General features: G+C 47.8%; 2 protein-coding genes and 1 pseudogene across 2 annotated transcripts in view; 1 reads left to right on the top strand and 2 right to left on the bottom strand.

Moving 5' to 3' along the window:
* LOC119318668 overlaps window positions 1–2,781 on the top strand; it is a 32,478-nt gene extending 29,697 nt beyond the window's left edge. The window contains exon 7 of the mRNA XM_037593253.1: window positions 2,618–2,781. The gene's annotated coding sequence lies outside the window, so the exon portion shown is untranslated. The remainder of the gene's footprint in view (window positions 1–2,617) is intronic.
* Window positions 2,782–3,868: 1,087 nt separating this feature from the next.
* Window positions 3,869–4,796, bottom strand: LOC119314916 (protein ACCELERATED CELL DEATH 6-like). Its single transcript, XM_037589599.1, has 2 exons — window positions 4,770–4,796; window positions 3,869–4,659 (listed from the first exon to the last, which is right to left on the bottom strand). Exons 1-2 carry the CDS (start codon window positions 4,770–4,772, stop codon window positions 3,913–3,915), a joined length of 750 nt encoding a protein of 249 aa, XP_037445496.1. The 5' UTR covers window positions 4,773–4,796; the 3' UTR covers window positions 3,869–3,912.
* A 2,763-nt stretch (window positions 4,797–7,559) lies between these two features.
* On the bottom strand, window positions 7,560–17,298 carry LOC119316182 (annotated as a pseudogene).

Below are 17,298 nucleotides of genomic sequence, written 5' to 3'. Positions count from 1 at the left end.
TTTCTGATGAATATATGTTGTTGACATATTGTTGATCAGAAATGATGTAGAATTTCTGGAAAGCATATAGGGTTATTTGGAAAGTGTTTTTCAATGGAAAGCCTGGATTAAGCTACTTGAACATTGAGCATCAAGATCTATAAGGATAGATCAAAACGCTTAATAGTACTTTCAAATGAGCACATACCTTGACATGATGTTAAAGGTGTTCAAGTTGGATCAGTCAAAGAAGGAGTTCTTCCCTGAGTTGTAAGGTATGAAGTTAAGACTTAAAGCTCGACCACGGCAGAATAGAGAGAAAGGACGAAGGTCGTCCCCTATGCTTAAGACGTAGGCTCTACAGTATGCTATGCTGTGTACCGCACCTGAAGTGTGCCTTGCCATGAGTCAGTCAAGGGGTACAAGAGTGATCCAAGAATGGATCACAGGACAGCGGTCAAAGTTATCCTTAGTAACTAGTGGACTAAGGAATTTTCTCGATTATGGAGGTGGTAAAAGAGTTCGTCGTAAAGGGTTACGTCGATGCAAGCTTAACACCTATCCGGATAGCTCTGAGTAGAGATACCGGATACGTATAATGGAGCAACAATTTAGAATAGCTCCAAGTAGAACAGTTATTTGGAATAGCTCCAAATAGAACGTGGTAGCTACATCTAGGAGATGACATAGAGATTTGTAAAGCACACACGGATCTGAAAGGTTCAGACCCGTTGACTAAAACCTCTCTCACAAGCAACATGATCAAACCCAGAACACATTGAGTGTTAATCACATAGTGATGTGAACTAGATTATTGACTCTAGTAAACTCTTTGGATGTTGGTCACATGGCGATGTGACCTGTGAATGTTAATCACATGGCGATGTGAACTAGATTATTGACTGTAGTGCAAGTGGGAGACTGTTGGAAATATGCCCTAGAGGTAATAATAAATTGGTTATTTATATTTCCTTGTTCATGATAATCGTTTATTATCCATGCTAGAATTGTATTGATAGGAAACTCAGATACATGTGTGGATACATAGACAACACCATGTCCCTAGTAAGCCTCTAGTTGACTACCTCGTTGATCAATAGATGGTTACGGTTTCCTCACCATGGACATTGGATGTCATTGATAACGGGATCACATCATTAGGAGAATGATGTGATGGACAAAGACCCAATCCTAAGCCTAGCACAAGATCATGTAGTTCGTATGCTAAAGCTTTTCTAATGTCAAGTATCATTTCCTTAGACCATGAGATTGTGCAACTCCCGGATACCGTATGAGTGCTTTGGGTGTGCCAAACGTCACAACGTAACTGGGTGGCTATAAAGGTACACTACAGGTATCTCCGAAAGTGTCTGTTGGGTTGGCACGAATCGAGACTAGGATTTGTCACTCCGTGTAAACGGAGAGGTATCTCTGGGCCCACTCGGTAGGACATCATCATAATGTGCACAATGTGATCAAGGAGTTTATCACGGGATGATGTGTTACAGAACGAGTAAAGAGACTTGCCGGTAACGAGATTGAACAAGGTATCGAGATACCGACGATCGAATCTCGGGCAAGTGTCGTACCGATAGACAAAGGGAATTGTATACGGGATTGATTAAGTCCTTGACATCGTGGTTCATCCGATGAGATCATCGTGGAACATGTGGGAGCCAACATGGGTATCCAGATCCCGCTGTTGGTTATTGACCGGAGAGTCATCTCGGTCATGTCTGCATGTCTCCCGAACCCGTAGGGTCTACACACTTAAGGTTCGGTGACGGGTTATAGAGATATTAGTATGCGGTAACCCGAAAGTTGTTCGGAGTCCCAGATGAGATCCCGGACGTCACGAGGAGTTCTGGAATGGTCCGGAGGTAAAGAATTATATATAGAAAGTGCTATTTCGGCCATCGGGACAAGTTTCGGGGTCACCGGTATTGTACCGAGACCACCGGAAGGGTCCCGGGGGTCCACCGGGTGGGGCCACCTGCCCCGGGGGGCCACATGGGCTGTAGGGGATGCGCCTTGGCCTATATGGGCCAAGGGCACCAGCCCCAAGAGGCCCATGTTCCAAGAGAAGAGGAAAAGGAAGAGTCCTAAAGGGGGAAGGCACCTCCGAGGTGCCTTGGGGAGGAGGGACTCCTCCCTGGCCGCACCCTTCCTTGGAGGAAGGGCCAAGGCTGCGCCCCCCTCTCCCTTGGCCCTATATATAGTGGGGGAAGGGAGGGCAGCACCAACAGAAGCCCTGGCGCCTCCCTCTCCCTCCCATGACACATCTCCCTCCTCCCGCAGCGCTTGGCGAAGCCCTGTTGGAATCCCGCTACTTCCACCACCACGCCGTCGTGCTGTTGGATCTCCATCAACCTCTCCTTCCCCCTTGCTGGATCAAGAAGGAGGAGACGTCGCTGCTCCGTACGTGTGTTGAACGCGGAGGTGCCGTCCGTTCGGCGCTAGGATCATCGGTGATTTGGATCACGACGAGTACGACTCCATCAACCCCGTTCTCTTGAACGCTTCCGCGCGCGATCTACGAGGGTATGTAGATCCACTCCTCCCTCGTTGCTAGATGACTCCATAGATAGATCTTGGTGACACGTAGGAAAATTTTGAATTTATGCTACGTTCCCCAACACGGGCAATGTGAAGATATGACACCAAAAACTTAATGTAGGATTTGATAGAACAACACGCACTGGATTTTTCTTCTTTCTGAACTTGCAAGAAGATTCAATAACTTGTTGCATCGACCTTGTGGATTGGATTAAGTGTCAGACAGCATGCTCTGTTTTTTCCTCATCGACAGGCATGTTATAGCTGCAAAACAACATTTTCATATAATTGCAGCTCGTGAAATGTGACCTCAATGCCTATAGTTTAACAATCCACCTAGTATTACCTGCTGGGCTTTGACTGTATTCACTGTCTTAACGACACTCAGCAACCTTGTACATATATAGCATGTAAGTACATTTTTTATTCAGTTTGCCTCCTGTTTGGATCACAAAGATTGAGGAGCAATGCATCATCTTTGATGATATAGTCATGCGTTGTATTGGATTGAGTGTTATTTTCCGTTGGATTTCGCATATGCAAAGGTCATGACAAGATATCCATACCTCTGTACCGATACAGGAAGCACCACCTAGGTGGGAAGTGGGATACTTAGTAGGCTTTTCCCTTCTCTTAGGAGGCAATGGCCAGCCGCCATACGCGATGATGTCATCCAATTGCCCTGGATTCCGGAAGACGACACCGCACGATGTTGCCGACCCTGCCGGGGAACTGAGCCAGTTGGTTCTTTAGTGGGTTCTGTAAGAAAAATGATGCTCTTTGGGAAGACTTACCAAGAGACCATTAGGCCCTCCATCATGTATCCTCTTGGGAAGACATACCAAGAGACCACTAGTGGCATGGCAGAGCATGTGACACCATTCTACAGGTGTGGCCAGCCGGCAAGACCAAAATAAGTACTCCCTTCATTACATATTTTTTGTGGTGGTTTTAGTTCAAATTAATTATGGAATTTGAACTAAAACCACGACAAGAATTATGGAACGGGGGAGTGATTTCTTTGCAAGCAGTATAGAGGAATTTATACTCAAAATAATTGTTAAAAGGATCAATTCATAACAGAAAATAACATAGCTCCTTCTATTAGGCCAGATGAATTGCATATATCATCACAAAGCAATTACACTGATGATTGTTTACATTGTTACAAGCACAATAAAACTTACACGGAAATGTCACAGCACAACAAAACACATAAACATATTATTAAAGTTTCTCAACAAAAACACAATTCTAATGGTAGTATATCTGATAGAAATCTCGAGCTGATAATGCGGAAAAAATCACAATTGGAAAATATGGTACTGATCGATACACATAATATGTCCTCTTTTACTACCTATATTCGGTCCCTCTTCAAGTTAGTGGTGTCGGCGGTTGTACCAATGGTTCCACTTTTCGACTATGGTAGTTTATTGTGGCCAAAGAAAATACAACTATTATGGGCCACAATTGAATTAGAACATTGGCCACAATAAATAATACTGACACTCCAAATGTCCAGACTATCCCATTTCTCCTGCAGAGGGGTGCTACCATGGCAATATTATTGCTTGCCAATTCCCAATTTTGATAGAGCAATATGAGAGAACTCAAGATACATAATCCAATGGCAGTCTTATGAGCAAGTGGAGCTAGTATGGTATAGGTAGCCAGTGCAAAGGCAGCAACCAAGCTTGTAACTGAAACCGACATGAGGTAGTAGGCAATGTGTAAGTGCTCTATCCGGCTCCGAGGATGTCGTATTCGTGATCCAGAAGACATGAGAGAAATTGTTGCCATAGTGGAGCAAATGAACGCAAGTCCGTTGGCCAGGGTGAATGCATCAAAACCATACCTTCCAGCGAGTGTTGGTGTGCCTCCATTAGTGTGATCATCAGCTCTATAACCTCCAGGCATGGCAAAAGCTGCACCAAATGTCACGGTTGCGATAAGGACCGACCCAATACATAGACTTTGTGTCGCGTCTTTCACTTTCTCCATTTCATCTATTTCACCCTGCTTTTTTTGGACAATATTGTTTTTCTCAAGGTAATCCTGGTGACGGATACCCCTTTTAGCACCAGCATATTGAAGTAAGGAGAGTATTCTTGCTTCACTGTGCTGCAAAATCAACATAAGTAGAAGTTAGACCGCACAAATCTCAGTTGTTTATGCTCACCTACAAGCTTCTGCTTAAAACTAAAATGACAGTGTACATTACCAGTGATTACCATGTAAGCATGCAGCCCTTTAGGAATATTTTGATACGCTACTAGATCACTGATGGCGCGCGTTGCTGCGCCCGTCTATTTTGGCTATTAGTTGGTTAGGGATATAGCGTGATTTGTGGATTTGCAAGCATTGATTTGAAATATTACGCTTTTCTATAGCTTGTGTTTTCTTTATTTTTGAAAATAATGGTTTGTAACTAAAGGGAGGAATCTGGTTGTTCCTATAGCTCTTAGTATTTAACCAACCTTCATTTCGGGCAACATTACAACTTCCATGGAACGTACTTACATATAAATTTTTGCAGTGCCCTAAGCCAACCTATCCATGGTAAAAAAAAATGATGGCTATGCACAATTTGGTTCAAGAATACAACCTTGTATGCAGTTGCATACCAACATGGAATTAAACATAATATAGCGGCAACATCACAGTAAATACTTGGAAAATAGATTGTATTGAAGCATACAACGAACTGGAGAAGTTGCAGACCTCAAATGGGCACCAGAAACACAGCACCAAAATATATAATTATGGATACATCAGATGGGACACAGGGTAGGAGAAGTATAATCATATAGTTTCAAAGAAGATCAAGAATATTGATTATTACATCAAAAGGAAGACACAATACATACTTACATATCATATTGTCCCATGATAAACAAAATAATAATATCTTCTAACATAAGAATGTAAATTGGACAAAAATAGTTTCTTTATACAAATTCCAATTGCACTACAATATTTTTCCATTGGGGCTTAAAAAAATTTATGCCATTTTTACATGGAATAGGAGGAACTAACTGAACTGAGCAAGAAAAGGCAACAAAAACACAAATCAGCATTCTCTCATTCTCTGAATACATTATCTTTCTGTAGTAAATGTATCTTGTGAGATCATCATTGTTTCAGCCCGTATATTGACTTCATATATTAGTAAATGTATCTTGTGAAAAGGCAACCTCATATATTACCTTGCTCAGAATAGTCAAGTGCCTAACTAATCCAACTTAATCCTGACAGTACATCAACATGACATTATTGACTTCAGAAGCTATGGAGTCAGATTGATTGCATGACTCGAGTCACAGTGCAGCAGGCTGGGGTGAAGGTGTGCATACTACCACTGAACACCGGTGAGTAGAGGATGGGAGAATACACAATTTTTGATGCCTTATGGGTGAATTCCTCCACTCGTCGCACACTTACAAGCCGCTGCAAAACATCTGTGAGTGTAAGACGTCTCTTTCTGATCAACTACATGATAAATACCACTTGCATGAGTGATTTCATCTAGAGTATAGTGCCTAATTATTTGAAACGAAGTACTATTTTTTTTAATCCTACATAGACCTGGAGCATCTTTCTGAAACACCAAGGAACATACACATTTCCACCAGTAGCAGCAGTAGCTCGTTTGCAAAGTTCACTCCAATGCTAGGATACCAAAAAGCTAGTACATCCCCATAGCCAAAGAACATAAGCAACGAAAACTGGCATCAGATGTCAAGCAGCTCGTGATGGGAATAAATTTGTACAGTATATGTCCCTTTCTTCACTCAAATATCACTGACTTGCAATAATTAGGAAACAATAGTGGTAATGAAAAGTAGAATATATTGTAACGCTCTAGAAATACTCCCTCCGCTCTAAAATAGATGACTCAACTTTGTACTAATTTTATACTAAAGGTAATACAAAATTGAGTCATCTATTTTGAAACGGAGGAGTAGGATTTAACTCTAGGGTGCTCTTACCTGAGTGAATCCTTGTGGGGTGCTGAGAGTACAAGATGGTGGAACCAATGCTGCTCTGCACTGTCCACATGAATGATACCCGGTGCCGCCTCTACCAACAAGCGGTTTGTGCTGGTCTGCTCAAGCGATTCAAACATTTGACTCCAAAAGGGAATTGTTTCAGAAAGGTGCACCTTGGGAAATCTGCACACAGAATTGAACAGAGGAGATGTGTTGCAGAGGAGGGTATTCGCAGGCGAAGCTGCACTGTTTGTGAGTAGAAAGAACAATATCAACAAAATAAATTCTAAAATTGGATTTGATGGAGATCAGGGAAGAGGGGATGTAGAAAGGAACCATCAACCAAGGCTACAGGAGAATGGTTGCATAAGTGAGAGGAGCAGGGAAGGAACATCACGCGGTGGAGATTATATGGGCGTGCATAAATTAAAGGCAAAACATGAATCAACATATGTATAACTGATCAGGAATAATCTTTAGTTCAGCCCATTCATCAATTTCCATTAATCGGCCCTGATTAACACCTCAATGAATCAATGGCAAATGAAGTTCAATCGATAGCCGGATGTTCGCATCCCGGTCCACTTCCGAGTGGCGTCACCTGCCAGGACGCTGTTCGATCGACCGGCTAGGGGCCCTATGCCAGTCAGACCTGAAGCGCAGTGGCCATGAGGCGCCATCGGTTGCATCCGTCAATGCAGTCGCCATCACCCTACCATCTGCCGCCAGGCAACGGCTGCGTCCCTGTGAATGAAAGGGGCCGCGTACATTTTTTTAGGCTTGAAAGGACGGTTGAGTAGATGCATCTTTTTTTGGCTGGGTTGAAGCCCATTAGGCCCGATTACATAGCTGGCTGCCGAAATTGTCACGGGAGCAGCGGCCCATCACGGATAGCACTCAGTCGTAGCGAAGGAAGCGAGTACATGGGGTTCAGAGGTAATCGGACGATCAAGAAAGACCAAAATTGAAGATCCGACGGATACAAAGGCAAATAGCCTGAGATGGCTGGAAAAGTGCACGGTTATAATGTCTTTAAATATCTAGTGGAGTCTCCCCTTTCTTATTTGTCAAATTCAATTGTACTTGTCTATTCCTGAACAGACAACAAAATATTTTAACACTGCCAGCCTGAGCAGCTAGGTGTACTGCAGTGTTCCCATTCTTGTCTTGCATATTAAAAATCCATGATAATGTTCCGTTCTTGCAAGCATAACTAACTGTCGATATTTTCTTATTATCAACTGCAACATGAAGAAATGTCATTTTCCTAGCATCACGTAAACCAGCACAATTGGGCGTATTTTCAATAAATTCACTGACTACACTTGTTGCACCGACAGATGCAGCCATGTGTATGGGGAATGATCCATTGTGGTCTGGCTGATACAATGCCTCTGCATTGGCTTTCAGTACTTGTGAAAGTATTTTCTGATTCCCTAGAACAGCTGTGGCGGCAAAGTGAAGCGGTGTACGTCCGTTGTTATCCCGTTGCGATGCAAGGACGTTGTTCCATTCCAACATCTTTTTAGGATCTGCGAGTTGGTAAACCAATCAATATAAATAGAGAACAAAAGGGCAAAAAAGATGTGAAAATAATGTTAAACTAGATGTTAGGTTTTCCCAAATATTGAAGCCGCAATCTTGCGACAGATCATCTCAAGCAGCAACACAACTCATCATGTATGCACAACTCCGAGCATGAACGGAAACACTAGACACAATTTCATTTATCCGCACTGAATTTGGTCGACGAGAGCGCATGCAAGGGAGCACATATCGTGCGTCTTTTCTTTTTTATCTTTATTTCTCTTCTTGTTTTCTGGTGGTGTACAAGCTATGCGTATTCACATATATAGCCTATTCAGTGACTGCCTAAACTCTAAATCGTTTACTTACTCGACATATGAAACTCCGAAACTAACATACCGATAAAAACTCTGTTTGGATTATTCCAGCACACAAAACTATATGTTTTTAGAACTTAGAACTCGTCGTATAACCTTGCTTCAAACAATACACTAATGGTCCTGAATCCAAAATGTAATGAAGCAAATGTATTTTAAACTGGACATATTATTTCAAAAATGTACAAGAAAAATGGCAGGTAAAAAACACATTTACCTTCGCCTCGGAGAACAGCAGCATGCAGTACATTTTGTCCATTTGGTCCAGAGTATGAGAGCACCCCGCCGCTCAACTCATAGAGTGTTTCCGCGATGAAACTCTTCCCCTCCAAGATGGCCAGGTACAATGGCGATGTGCCATCTTTCGGGAAACTGGCCAACTGCGGGTCCTTCTTCATGAGCAACTCGACCATATCATCGTGCCCAGAGAGGACAGACTTGATAGCCTCATGCAAGGCTGTCCATTTGATTTTGTTTTCTGTTCTCAGCAATGCCATCACACTGTTAGCATTGTCATCATCGCCTCTGGCAAGATCAATGAGAAGAGACACCATGGCAAAGTTCCCCTCCCGTGCAGCACAATGCAGCGGCGTATTACCGTCATTGTTCTGCGCACAGAGGAGGTTCCGTGCCTTCCTGTGGACGAGGCCAGCTTTCTTCAGGCGAGGCCAGCTTTCTTCAGGAACTCCTCAGAATCACCATTGGTGGCGACCACATGGAGAACAGTGTCGCCTCCAACGGTGACGCCGTCCAGGAGCGACTCTCTCAGAAATGCTTCCTCGTCGTCATCAGTGTAAGACAATAGGCTTTGGGGGGAACCGGCACAACCCTCCAGGGGTGGCCTATCACATATATATATATATAATGAGGTGGTATACAACGTTACAATATACACATGTAAATACAGTCTAACACCCTCCCTCAATCTTAGCCACTTTCTAATGAATCTAGAAGGGTAAGATTGCGCCTGCAAGTCTCAAACTGTGGCAAAGGCAATGGCTTGGTGAAGATGTCAGCAAGTTGATCCTTGGAAGAAATAAACTTGATCTGTAGTTGCTTCTGAGAGACACGTTCACGCACAAAGTGATAGTCAACTTCAATGTGTTTCGTTCGGGCATGGAATACCGGATTTGCAGAAAGGTATGTAGCACCGATGTTATCACACCAAAGAACAGGAGGCTGTGATTGGGGTATACTTAACTCCTGAAGCAAGGACTGTACCTAGATGATCTCTGATGTGGCATTGGCCGCAGCCTTATACTCAGCCTCAGTACTGCTACGCGAGACAGTAGCCTGTTTCCGAGCACTCCAGGCAATCAGGTTAGAGCCAAAGAAGACAGCATAACCCCCCGTGGATCGCCTGTCATCCGGATTGCCAGCCCAGTCTGCATCAGAATATGCTGAAAGACAACCAGAGTCAGACGGCCGAATATGCAAACCATGAGCCACCGTGAAACGAATATAGCGCAAAATCCGCTTAACAGCAGACCAATGAGTGTCACGGGGTGACTGCAGATACTGGCAGACTCGGTTAACAGCATAGGAAATGTCTGGTCGCGTGATCGTCAAGTACTGGAGCCCACCAACAATACTCCTGTACTCTGTCGCATCAGAAGAAGAAAGAAGCACACCATCAACAGCATTGAGCTTATCAGTGGTAGACATGGGTGTAGTCGTCGGTTTGCACTTAAGCATCCTAGCTCACTGCAACAAATCCAGAGAGTACTTCTTCTGCGTCATAACAAGGCCAGCAGCACGAGAAGTAACCTCCACACCAAGAAAGTAATGAAGCTTCCCAAGGTCCTTGACCGCAAAATCAGCACCAAGTGAGCGAACAAGCGCAGTAGCAGCCGACTGAGAGGAGCTGACCAAAATGATATCATCTACATAGACCAACAAGTACATAGTAATCTCAGGCCTTTGAAGAAGAAACAATGAGGAGTCAGCAGTTGATGATGCAAAACCATGAGCACGAAGAGCCATTGCAAGACGAGCATGCCAAGCACGAGGAGCCTGCTTCAGACCATAAATTGCCTTGGACAGACGACAGAGATGATCAGGGCGATCCGGATCAGAGAAACCCGGAGGCTGGCGCATGTAAACCTCCTCCGCCAAGACACCATGAAGAAAAGCATTTTGAACATCAAGCTGACGAAGAAACCAACCTCGAGTAACAGCCAGAGAGAGAAGAAGTCTGATGGTAGTAGGCTTGACCACTGGACTGAAGGTGTCTTCATAGTCAAGTCCAAAACGCTGTCGAAAACCACAAGCAACCAGACGAGCCTTATAGCGCTCAATGGACCCATCAGAATGCCTCTTCACTTTGAAAACCCATTTGGAATCAATGACATTTACCCGTGATTGTGGAGGAACAAGAGTCCATGTCTGATTGCGAAGAAGCGCTTGATACTCCTGCTCCATGGCCTCTCTCCAATGAGGAATGCGCATAGCAGCTTGATACGTGCGTGGCTCAGAGGATGGATCTGCGAGAGCAGCAGACATGCACGCCGCTAACCAAGCAACTGTGCCATCATGACGTTGCTTAGGCTGAAAAATGCCACTCCGACTGCGCGTATGTGGACGTAGAGCAGCAGCAGGAGCCGGCGGAGGCGAAGGTGACGGAGACGTGACGGTCGCCGGAGATGCAGGAATCACCTCAGGCGAGCTCGGGACAGACGACTCCGGACTGCATGGCGAAGACTGGCCCGACGACAGGGGCTCAGAGGCCATGGGCGAACCGAGAGTGGGCGAGGCCAGCTCCGGTGACACCGGCCCAGACGGCCTTGGCGAGGCGAGAGCAGGCGAGGCCGGCCCTGGTGAGAAGGGCCCAGACACCCTGGGCGAGGCAGGGGCGGGCGAGGCCAGGCCTGGTGATGACTGCCCCGACGCCCTGGGCGAGACGGGGACCGAGGAGGCCGGCCCAGTCGGCGGGGTTGCAGGGCGCGACGATGGCGAAGGCAGCCCAGAAGCCAGAGGCGACCGGGCCAGGACGTCGATCGACCGTGCATGAGCACGGAAACCGAGGCCATGCAGGGGCGCCATGTGCTCCTCATGCACAACAGAAGGTGTCGAGGATGAAGGCGATGGCGACGAAGAGGAAGATGGCACTTCCAGAATCTCCAAACGAGCCCCACGACCAGTGCCTGCACCATGGTTAGGCAACAATAGAGGATAATATGCAACATCATCAAATTGGTCAGAAGCAACAGAGGATGAATGCATGACAGGTGGCTCGGTAGTGGACACAGAGAGTTTGGCAAAGGGAAAAACATGCTCATCAAACACAACATCCCGAGAGATGTAGAAACGATTAGTGGGCACATGAAGACATTTGTATCCTTTATGAAGAGAGCTATAACCAAGAAAAACACACTTCTTGGAACGAAACTCAAGCTTACGCTTGTTATATGGACGGAGATGGGGCCAGCAAGCACACCCAAACACCTTGAGAAAGGTGTAGTCCGGTTGTTCATTAAGGAGAACTTCAATGGGAGTCTTCATATTCAAAACACGAGTGGGAGTACGATTGATGAGAGAACATGCAGTGGTGAAAGCATCACTCCAAAAACGAAACGGACCAGATGCATGGGCCAAAAGAGTCAGACCAGCTTCAACAATGTGACGATGCTTACGTTCTACTGAACCATTCTGCTGATGTGTATGTGGACATGCTAAACGGTGAGTGATCCCAAGCGACTGAAAGAAGGAGTTGAGGTTGCGATACTCGCCACCCCAGTCCGACTGAACATGAAAAATTTTGTGCTTGAGAAGGCGTTCAACATGTTTTTGGAACTGAACAAAAATGTCAAACACATCAGATTTACGTTTGATAAGATAAAGCCAGGTAAAGCGGCTGTAAGCATCAACAAAACTGATATAGTAATTATGACCACTAACAGAAGTCTGAGCAGGACCCCATACATCTGAAAACACAAGTTCTAAAGGATGTTTCACCTCACGACTGGACTCCGAAAAAGGAAGTTGATGACTCTTCCCCTGCTGACAAGCATCACACACTGCTACATCTTTATTACTAGACACACTAGGAAGCTCATGACGACGCAAAACATGCCGGACAATAGGTGTGGCCGGGTGACCAAGACGAGCATGCCTCTGTGACGGAGATACCCGAACTCCACTGAAGACGCGAGCGACCCCAGGATGCTCCAGACGATAGAGACCTTGGCAGAGCCGCCCACTAAGAAGAATGTCCCTCGTGCCCCGATCCTTAATAAAAAGATCAAAAGGATGAAATTCACAAAGCACATTATTATCACGAGTGAGTTTAGGAACTGAAAGAAGATTACGTGTCACAGATGGAACTCGAAGAACATTGCGAAGTTGAAGACTCTTATTGGCATGTCTAGTGAGAAGTGATGCTTGACCAATATGGGAGATGTGCATACCTGCTCCATTGGCGGTGTGGATCTTGTCGGAGCCATGGTAGGGTTCACGAGTGTGAAGCTTCCCCATCTCACTGGTCAGGTGCTCTGTCGCCCCAGAGTCCATGTACCAGTGGGGATCAATGGAGTAGGACTGAGTGTGTCCCTGTGGCTTCTGCGGCGGCGGACGATCAGCCATGGCGACCTGACGAGCAAAGTTGCGTGTATCCTTCCCGTCATTGCCGAGACCAAGAAAACCCCGCTGGAAGCGCTTGTGACACTTCGAGGCCCAGTGCCCATCGCGACCACAAAGCTGGCACACACGTGGACTGCCAGCCCCTGGTAGCGTCGCAGTAGGAGGAGGGGCCGAGGCGGGTGGTGGTGACTGCCCCGAAGGAGCCCTGGATGAAGCAGAGGAGTGACCACCCTTGGTGGCGGCGTTTGCCGAGAGGGCGCCGTTGCCCCTGGATCGGCGCGTCTCGACTCGTTGCTCAGTAAGCAGGAGGCGTGAAAAAACCTCGTGTGCTGGCATGGGCGTGGGGTTGCCCCTCTCATTGATGATCTCGACTAGGGCGTCATACTCCTCATCAAGACCATTGACAATAAACGAGTTGAACTCGGAGTCGGTGAGGGGCTGTCCAATGGAGGCCAGCGTGTCGGCGAGACTCTTGACTTTGTTGTAGAACTCAGTGGCGGTGGAGTCAAGCTTCTGACACTCCCCAAGTTGGCGACGGAGCCCAGATACACGAGCCTGCGACTGTGCCGCAAACGAGCGCTCAAGAATAGTCCATGCCTCGTGGGACGCCTTGGCGAAGACAACAAGCCCAGCAACGGCCGGAGAGAGCGACCCCTGGATGGAGGAGAGGTTCGCCTGATCCTGCCCTGTCCAGACACGGTGAGCCGGATTATAGACCGGACCGTGCACGCTGTCAACCAGCGCAGGAGGGCAAGGGAGAGAGCCGTCGACATAGCCAAGCAGATAGTGACTCCCAAGAAGCGGAAGAACCTGCGCGCGCCAGAAGATGTAATTGTCCGACGACAACTTGATGGTGATGAGATGGCCGAAGTGATACGGCGGCGGCGGCTGCGATCCCATCGAGGAGACTGGCTGAGGTGAGACCACCGTGGAGACAGTCAGAGGGGCAGCCGGCGCGGTGACAGAGGGCACGATGGCCGCGGTTGACGCCGCGAAGCCTGCCAGCGCGACGTCCTCCGCCACCAGCGGCGCAGTGGCCGAGGGCGCGACAGCCGCGGTTGACGGGGCGGCGGCGGTGTGGGCCACAAGCGCCTGCCCGGGCGAAGTAGCAGCCGGCGGGAGCGCGAAGAGGGAGCCGACGCTCCGTGTCCCGATCGGCGCCTGAAGGGAGGCGGCATCCAGCGGCCTCGAGAGAAGTGCCGCGAGGGAGGCCGGCAGAAAACCGGTGGCGGTGGAGCCGGACGCAGCGGCGCACGTCATAGCAGTCGGGCGACGGCGGCGGCGGGCGCGGCGGCGGCGGCGGCGGCGGCGGCGGCGGCGGCGGTTTTAGGGTTTTTAGGCGGAAGCGGACGTAACCTAGCGTGATACCATGTAAGACAATAGGCTTTGGGGGAACCGGCACAACCCTTTAGGGGTGGCCTATCACATATATATATAATGAGGTGGTATACAGCGTTACAATATACACATGTAAATACAGTCTAACAACCAGAAGGTCGCCGTGTGGCCGAGCCTCCGACGGCGGAAGCTGCTTGGTGGTCTTGTCCGTCGAGGAATGATTTTAGATCCTGGAAAGTGCCTGAGCAGACCAGCGTTAGCAGCCGGGCATCCATCTCCCGTGGAGAGTTGGTTTGGACCGCAACGGGCGAGCTGGGACTGGGAGCTTCGTCCCTGGTGCCCGACGCCATTGATCACCGGCTCTGTCGAGTTGGAGTTGGGAATGAGAGAGGATCAATTTGGGGCAACGTACTGGCAGGTAGTGGAAACTGGAGTGGAGCAGAGTGCGGCCAAGGCCGAGGAGGTGTGCCTGTTAGATGTATATTTGGTTGGGACAAGAAAGATAGAACGCACGGGAGCCAAGAGAATCTCCGGCGGACACGCTATCGCCTTTCCTTCCGGCCACCGTGTGAGCATCTCTGGCGGACACGCTATCCCTTTCCCTCTCACCACCCTGAGAGCATCTCCGGCGGACACGCTGGCTGGCAGAAGAGCTTCTGCTTTGCTTGGAAAGGACCAGCTCGGAGCCTCGGACACGAAGCAGAGCATCTGCTTTGCTTTGCTCCGGTACATCTGGTTGAACATTATAGGGGTCAATTTGCTAATGAAAAAAGAAAATCCACTGAAGTGCAATAGTTTCTTTACAGCATAAACTATCATAAGCAAATGTGAAATAGATGATTGACAGACTACAACAATGAGATCATTTAGTAACACAAATGGTTTGACTGTCCAGTTGTGATAGTACATTCCTTTCTTTCATTTACTCTAAAATTTCATATAGGTAGTCCCAGGTATGAAACCGACCATGGAGAAGCCACTCTCATACTTATAAGTGTTGGAGGTACCCTATGCAACGGCGTCAAAAAGTCAGCTTTAGGTTCCCTTCAGGTGGCATTTTCTGGAGCTCTAATGGGTAAACATGATTTTTTTCCCCCACACAAATGACACCATAATGAGCGAGTAGGGGCTTACAACACGATCCTTATATAATCTTATGCCATAAAATAATGTGTTCTGATTATCGTTTAACTCAATCACTCTAAATACGAACCACCCCTAACCCTACACCGCTCCCATGGGGCTCCGCCGCGCCGCACCGGAGCGCCCCCGCCTGCCGCCTCCCGTTTCACTCCAGCGCATGTCCTCCCCTCACCGCCGCCGTCGAGGGTGTCATAGGCAAAGCCTGTGTGCCGCAGCGGCGGCGGCGGCATTTCTCCTCGGCCAATGGTTCTGTGAGGACTACGGCGGCCTAGGATGGACGGATCTACGGCAGTGGGTGCGGGGTGGCGGCGGCCAGGCAGGTGGCGGCGGACGACGACAGGTGCAACGGCGGCGGCTTGGGCACCCGATCTGGGCCTAGATGGGCTTCGGCGGGCCACACTTGCCGATCTCGTGTACCGTCTAGTCAATGGCTTGTTGCCCTTGGGATCGACCCGCAACTCGAGGACGTCGGTGGCTCCGGCCCTGGGCGTGGTGGTGGTGGCCACCTCCTCCGTCGAAGATGGCCGGCCCGAGGCTGGGTGGTCGGATTTTCAGATCCATCATATAGTCCCGGCTGCGAGTTGGGGAGACAGAGTTGCCAGTGAAAACCGAGCCGATGGCGGCGTTTTGGGTCGCTACCTTGATGAAGGCATCATCGTGTAACTTCTATCGACCCACTCGTGCTGCTTCGGGGGAAAACCCTAGGATCTGGTCTTCCAGATCGGACGATGGCGATACTACGGTATCGTTTCTCTCTTGGAAGCATCGTTTGTGTAGCAGCGCTGGAAAACAGAGGCAGGAGGTGGAGCGGCTTTGTCATGCACGGAGCTTCGGTGGAGCTGTCAAGTCATGCCTAGCCGACAGGTGCTACACCGAGTCATGTCTGGTTGCCAGGTGCTACACACGACAGATCTTCCTGATTCTTCGCGTTTGGGCGGACGAGCACAGGGCGATGGCGCCGTGGTGGCGTCGACGAATGTCCGACCTGGCAGGGATGATGCGGATCTCTCTCCTGAAGATGGCTTAGTGGTCCGATGATGATGGCGGCTTCTAAAACGTGTGCATGTGGTGTCCGTTTTAGGTACGCTGCACCGACTGTTGGTCCCGATACGTTATGTGGATGGATCGGCGATAGATATGGGGAATGAGAGCACTCCACATTATCGAGTTTGTAGGTGTTCGTGGTTGCTTCGGTGGATCGATTTATGTTCTTGTCAGACCTTTATAGAATAATTAATGAAGATGGCTGCATGCATCAATTGATGCAGAGGCCGGGGGTTTGACCTCCTTTTCCAAAAAAAATCACTCTAAATATTTGAGAAAAAAAGATATTAAGCCATGGTTTTGTTTATGATTTATTAAACCAAAACATCAAATTTACCTTAACCAGAAGTCCGATATAAATAGGGAGTTAGGTCTAGTTATAGTGCCATGATAAAGCGAGCTTATGTCATCTTGAAATATTACCGATTACTTTTTTTGCGAGGGTAAAAGAGATTTTATTCCAAGATCACAGGGTTACAATCCAGAGGCAATAGTTCCTCCACACACGGTGGACCTCTACTAAGCCATACGGGAGTAGTACTCTCCGTACGACTATACGAAGCCAATCGATCTGCTACCCTATTTTGCTCACACTTAATTTTCTACGGAATAAACTCTCTTACACCCATGTGGTGCTGAATCTCAGCCACCAAATGTCCATAAGCAGAAAAACAAAGACTATCCCCCTTCATTGCCAACAATGCTTCTGAAGAGTCGGTTTGAACAATAATAGGCCCCTCACAGTGCTGGTTAGCAAGAGCCAT

Source organism: Triticum dicoccoides, chromosome 6A (assembly GCF_002162155.2).
Source record: "Triticum dicoccoides isolate Atlit2015 ecotype Zavitan chromosome 6A, WEW_v2.0, whole genome shotgun sequence".
Lineage (NCBI taxonomy): Eukaryota > Viridiplantae > Streptophyta > Magnoliopsida > Poales > Poaceae > Triticum > Triticum dicoccoides.
This window is presented reverse-complemented; position numbering and strand designations above follow the sequence as displayed.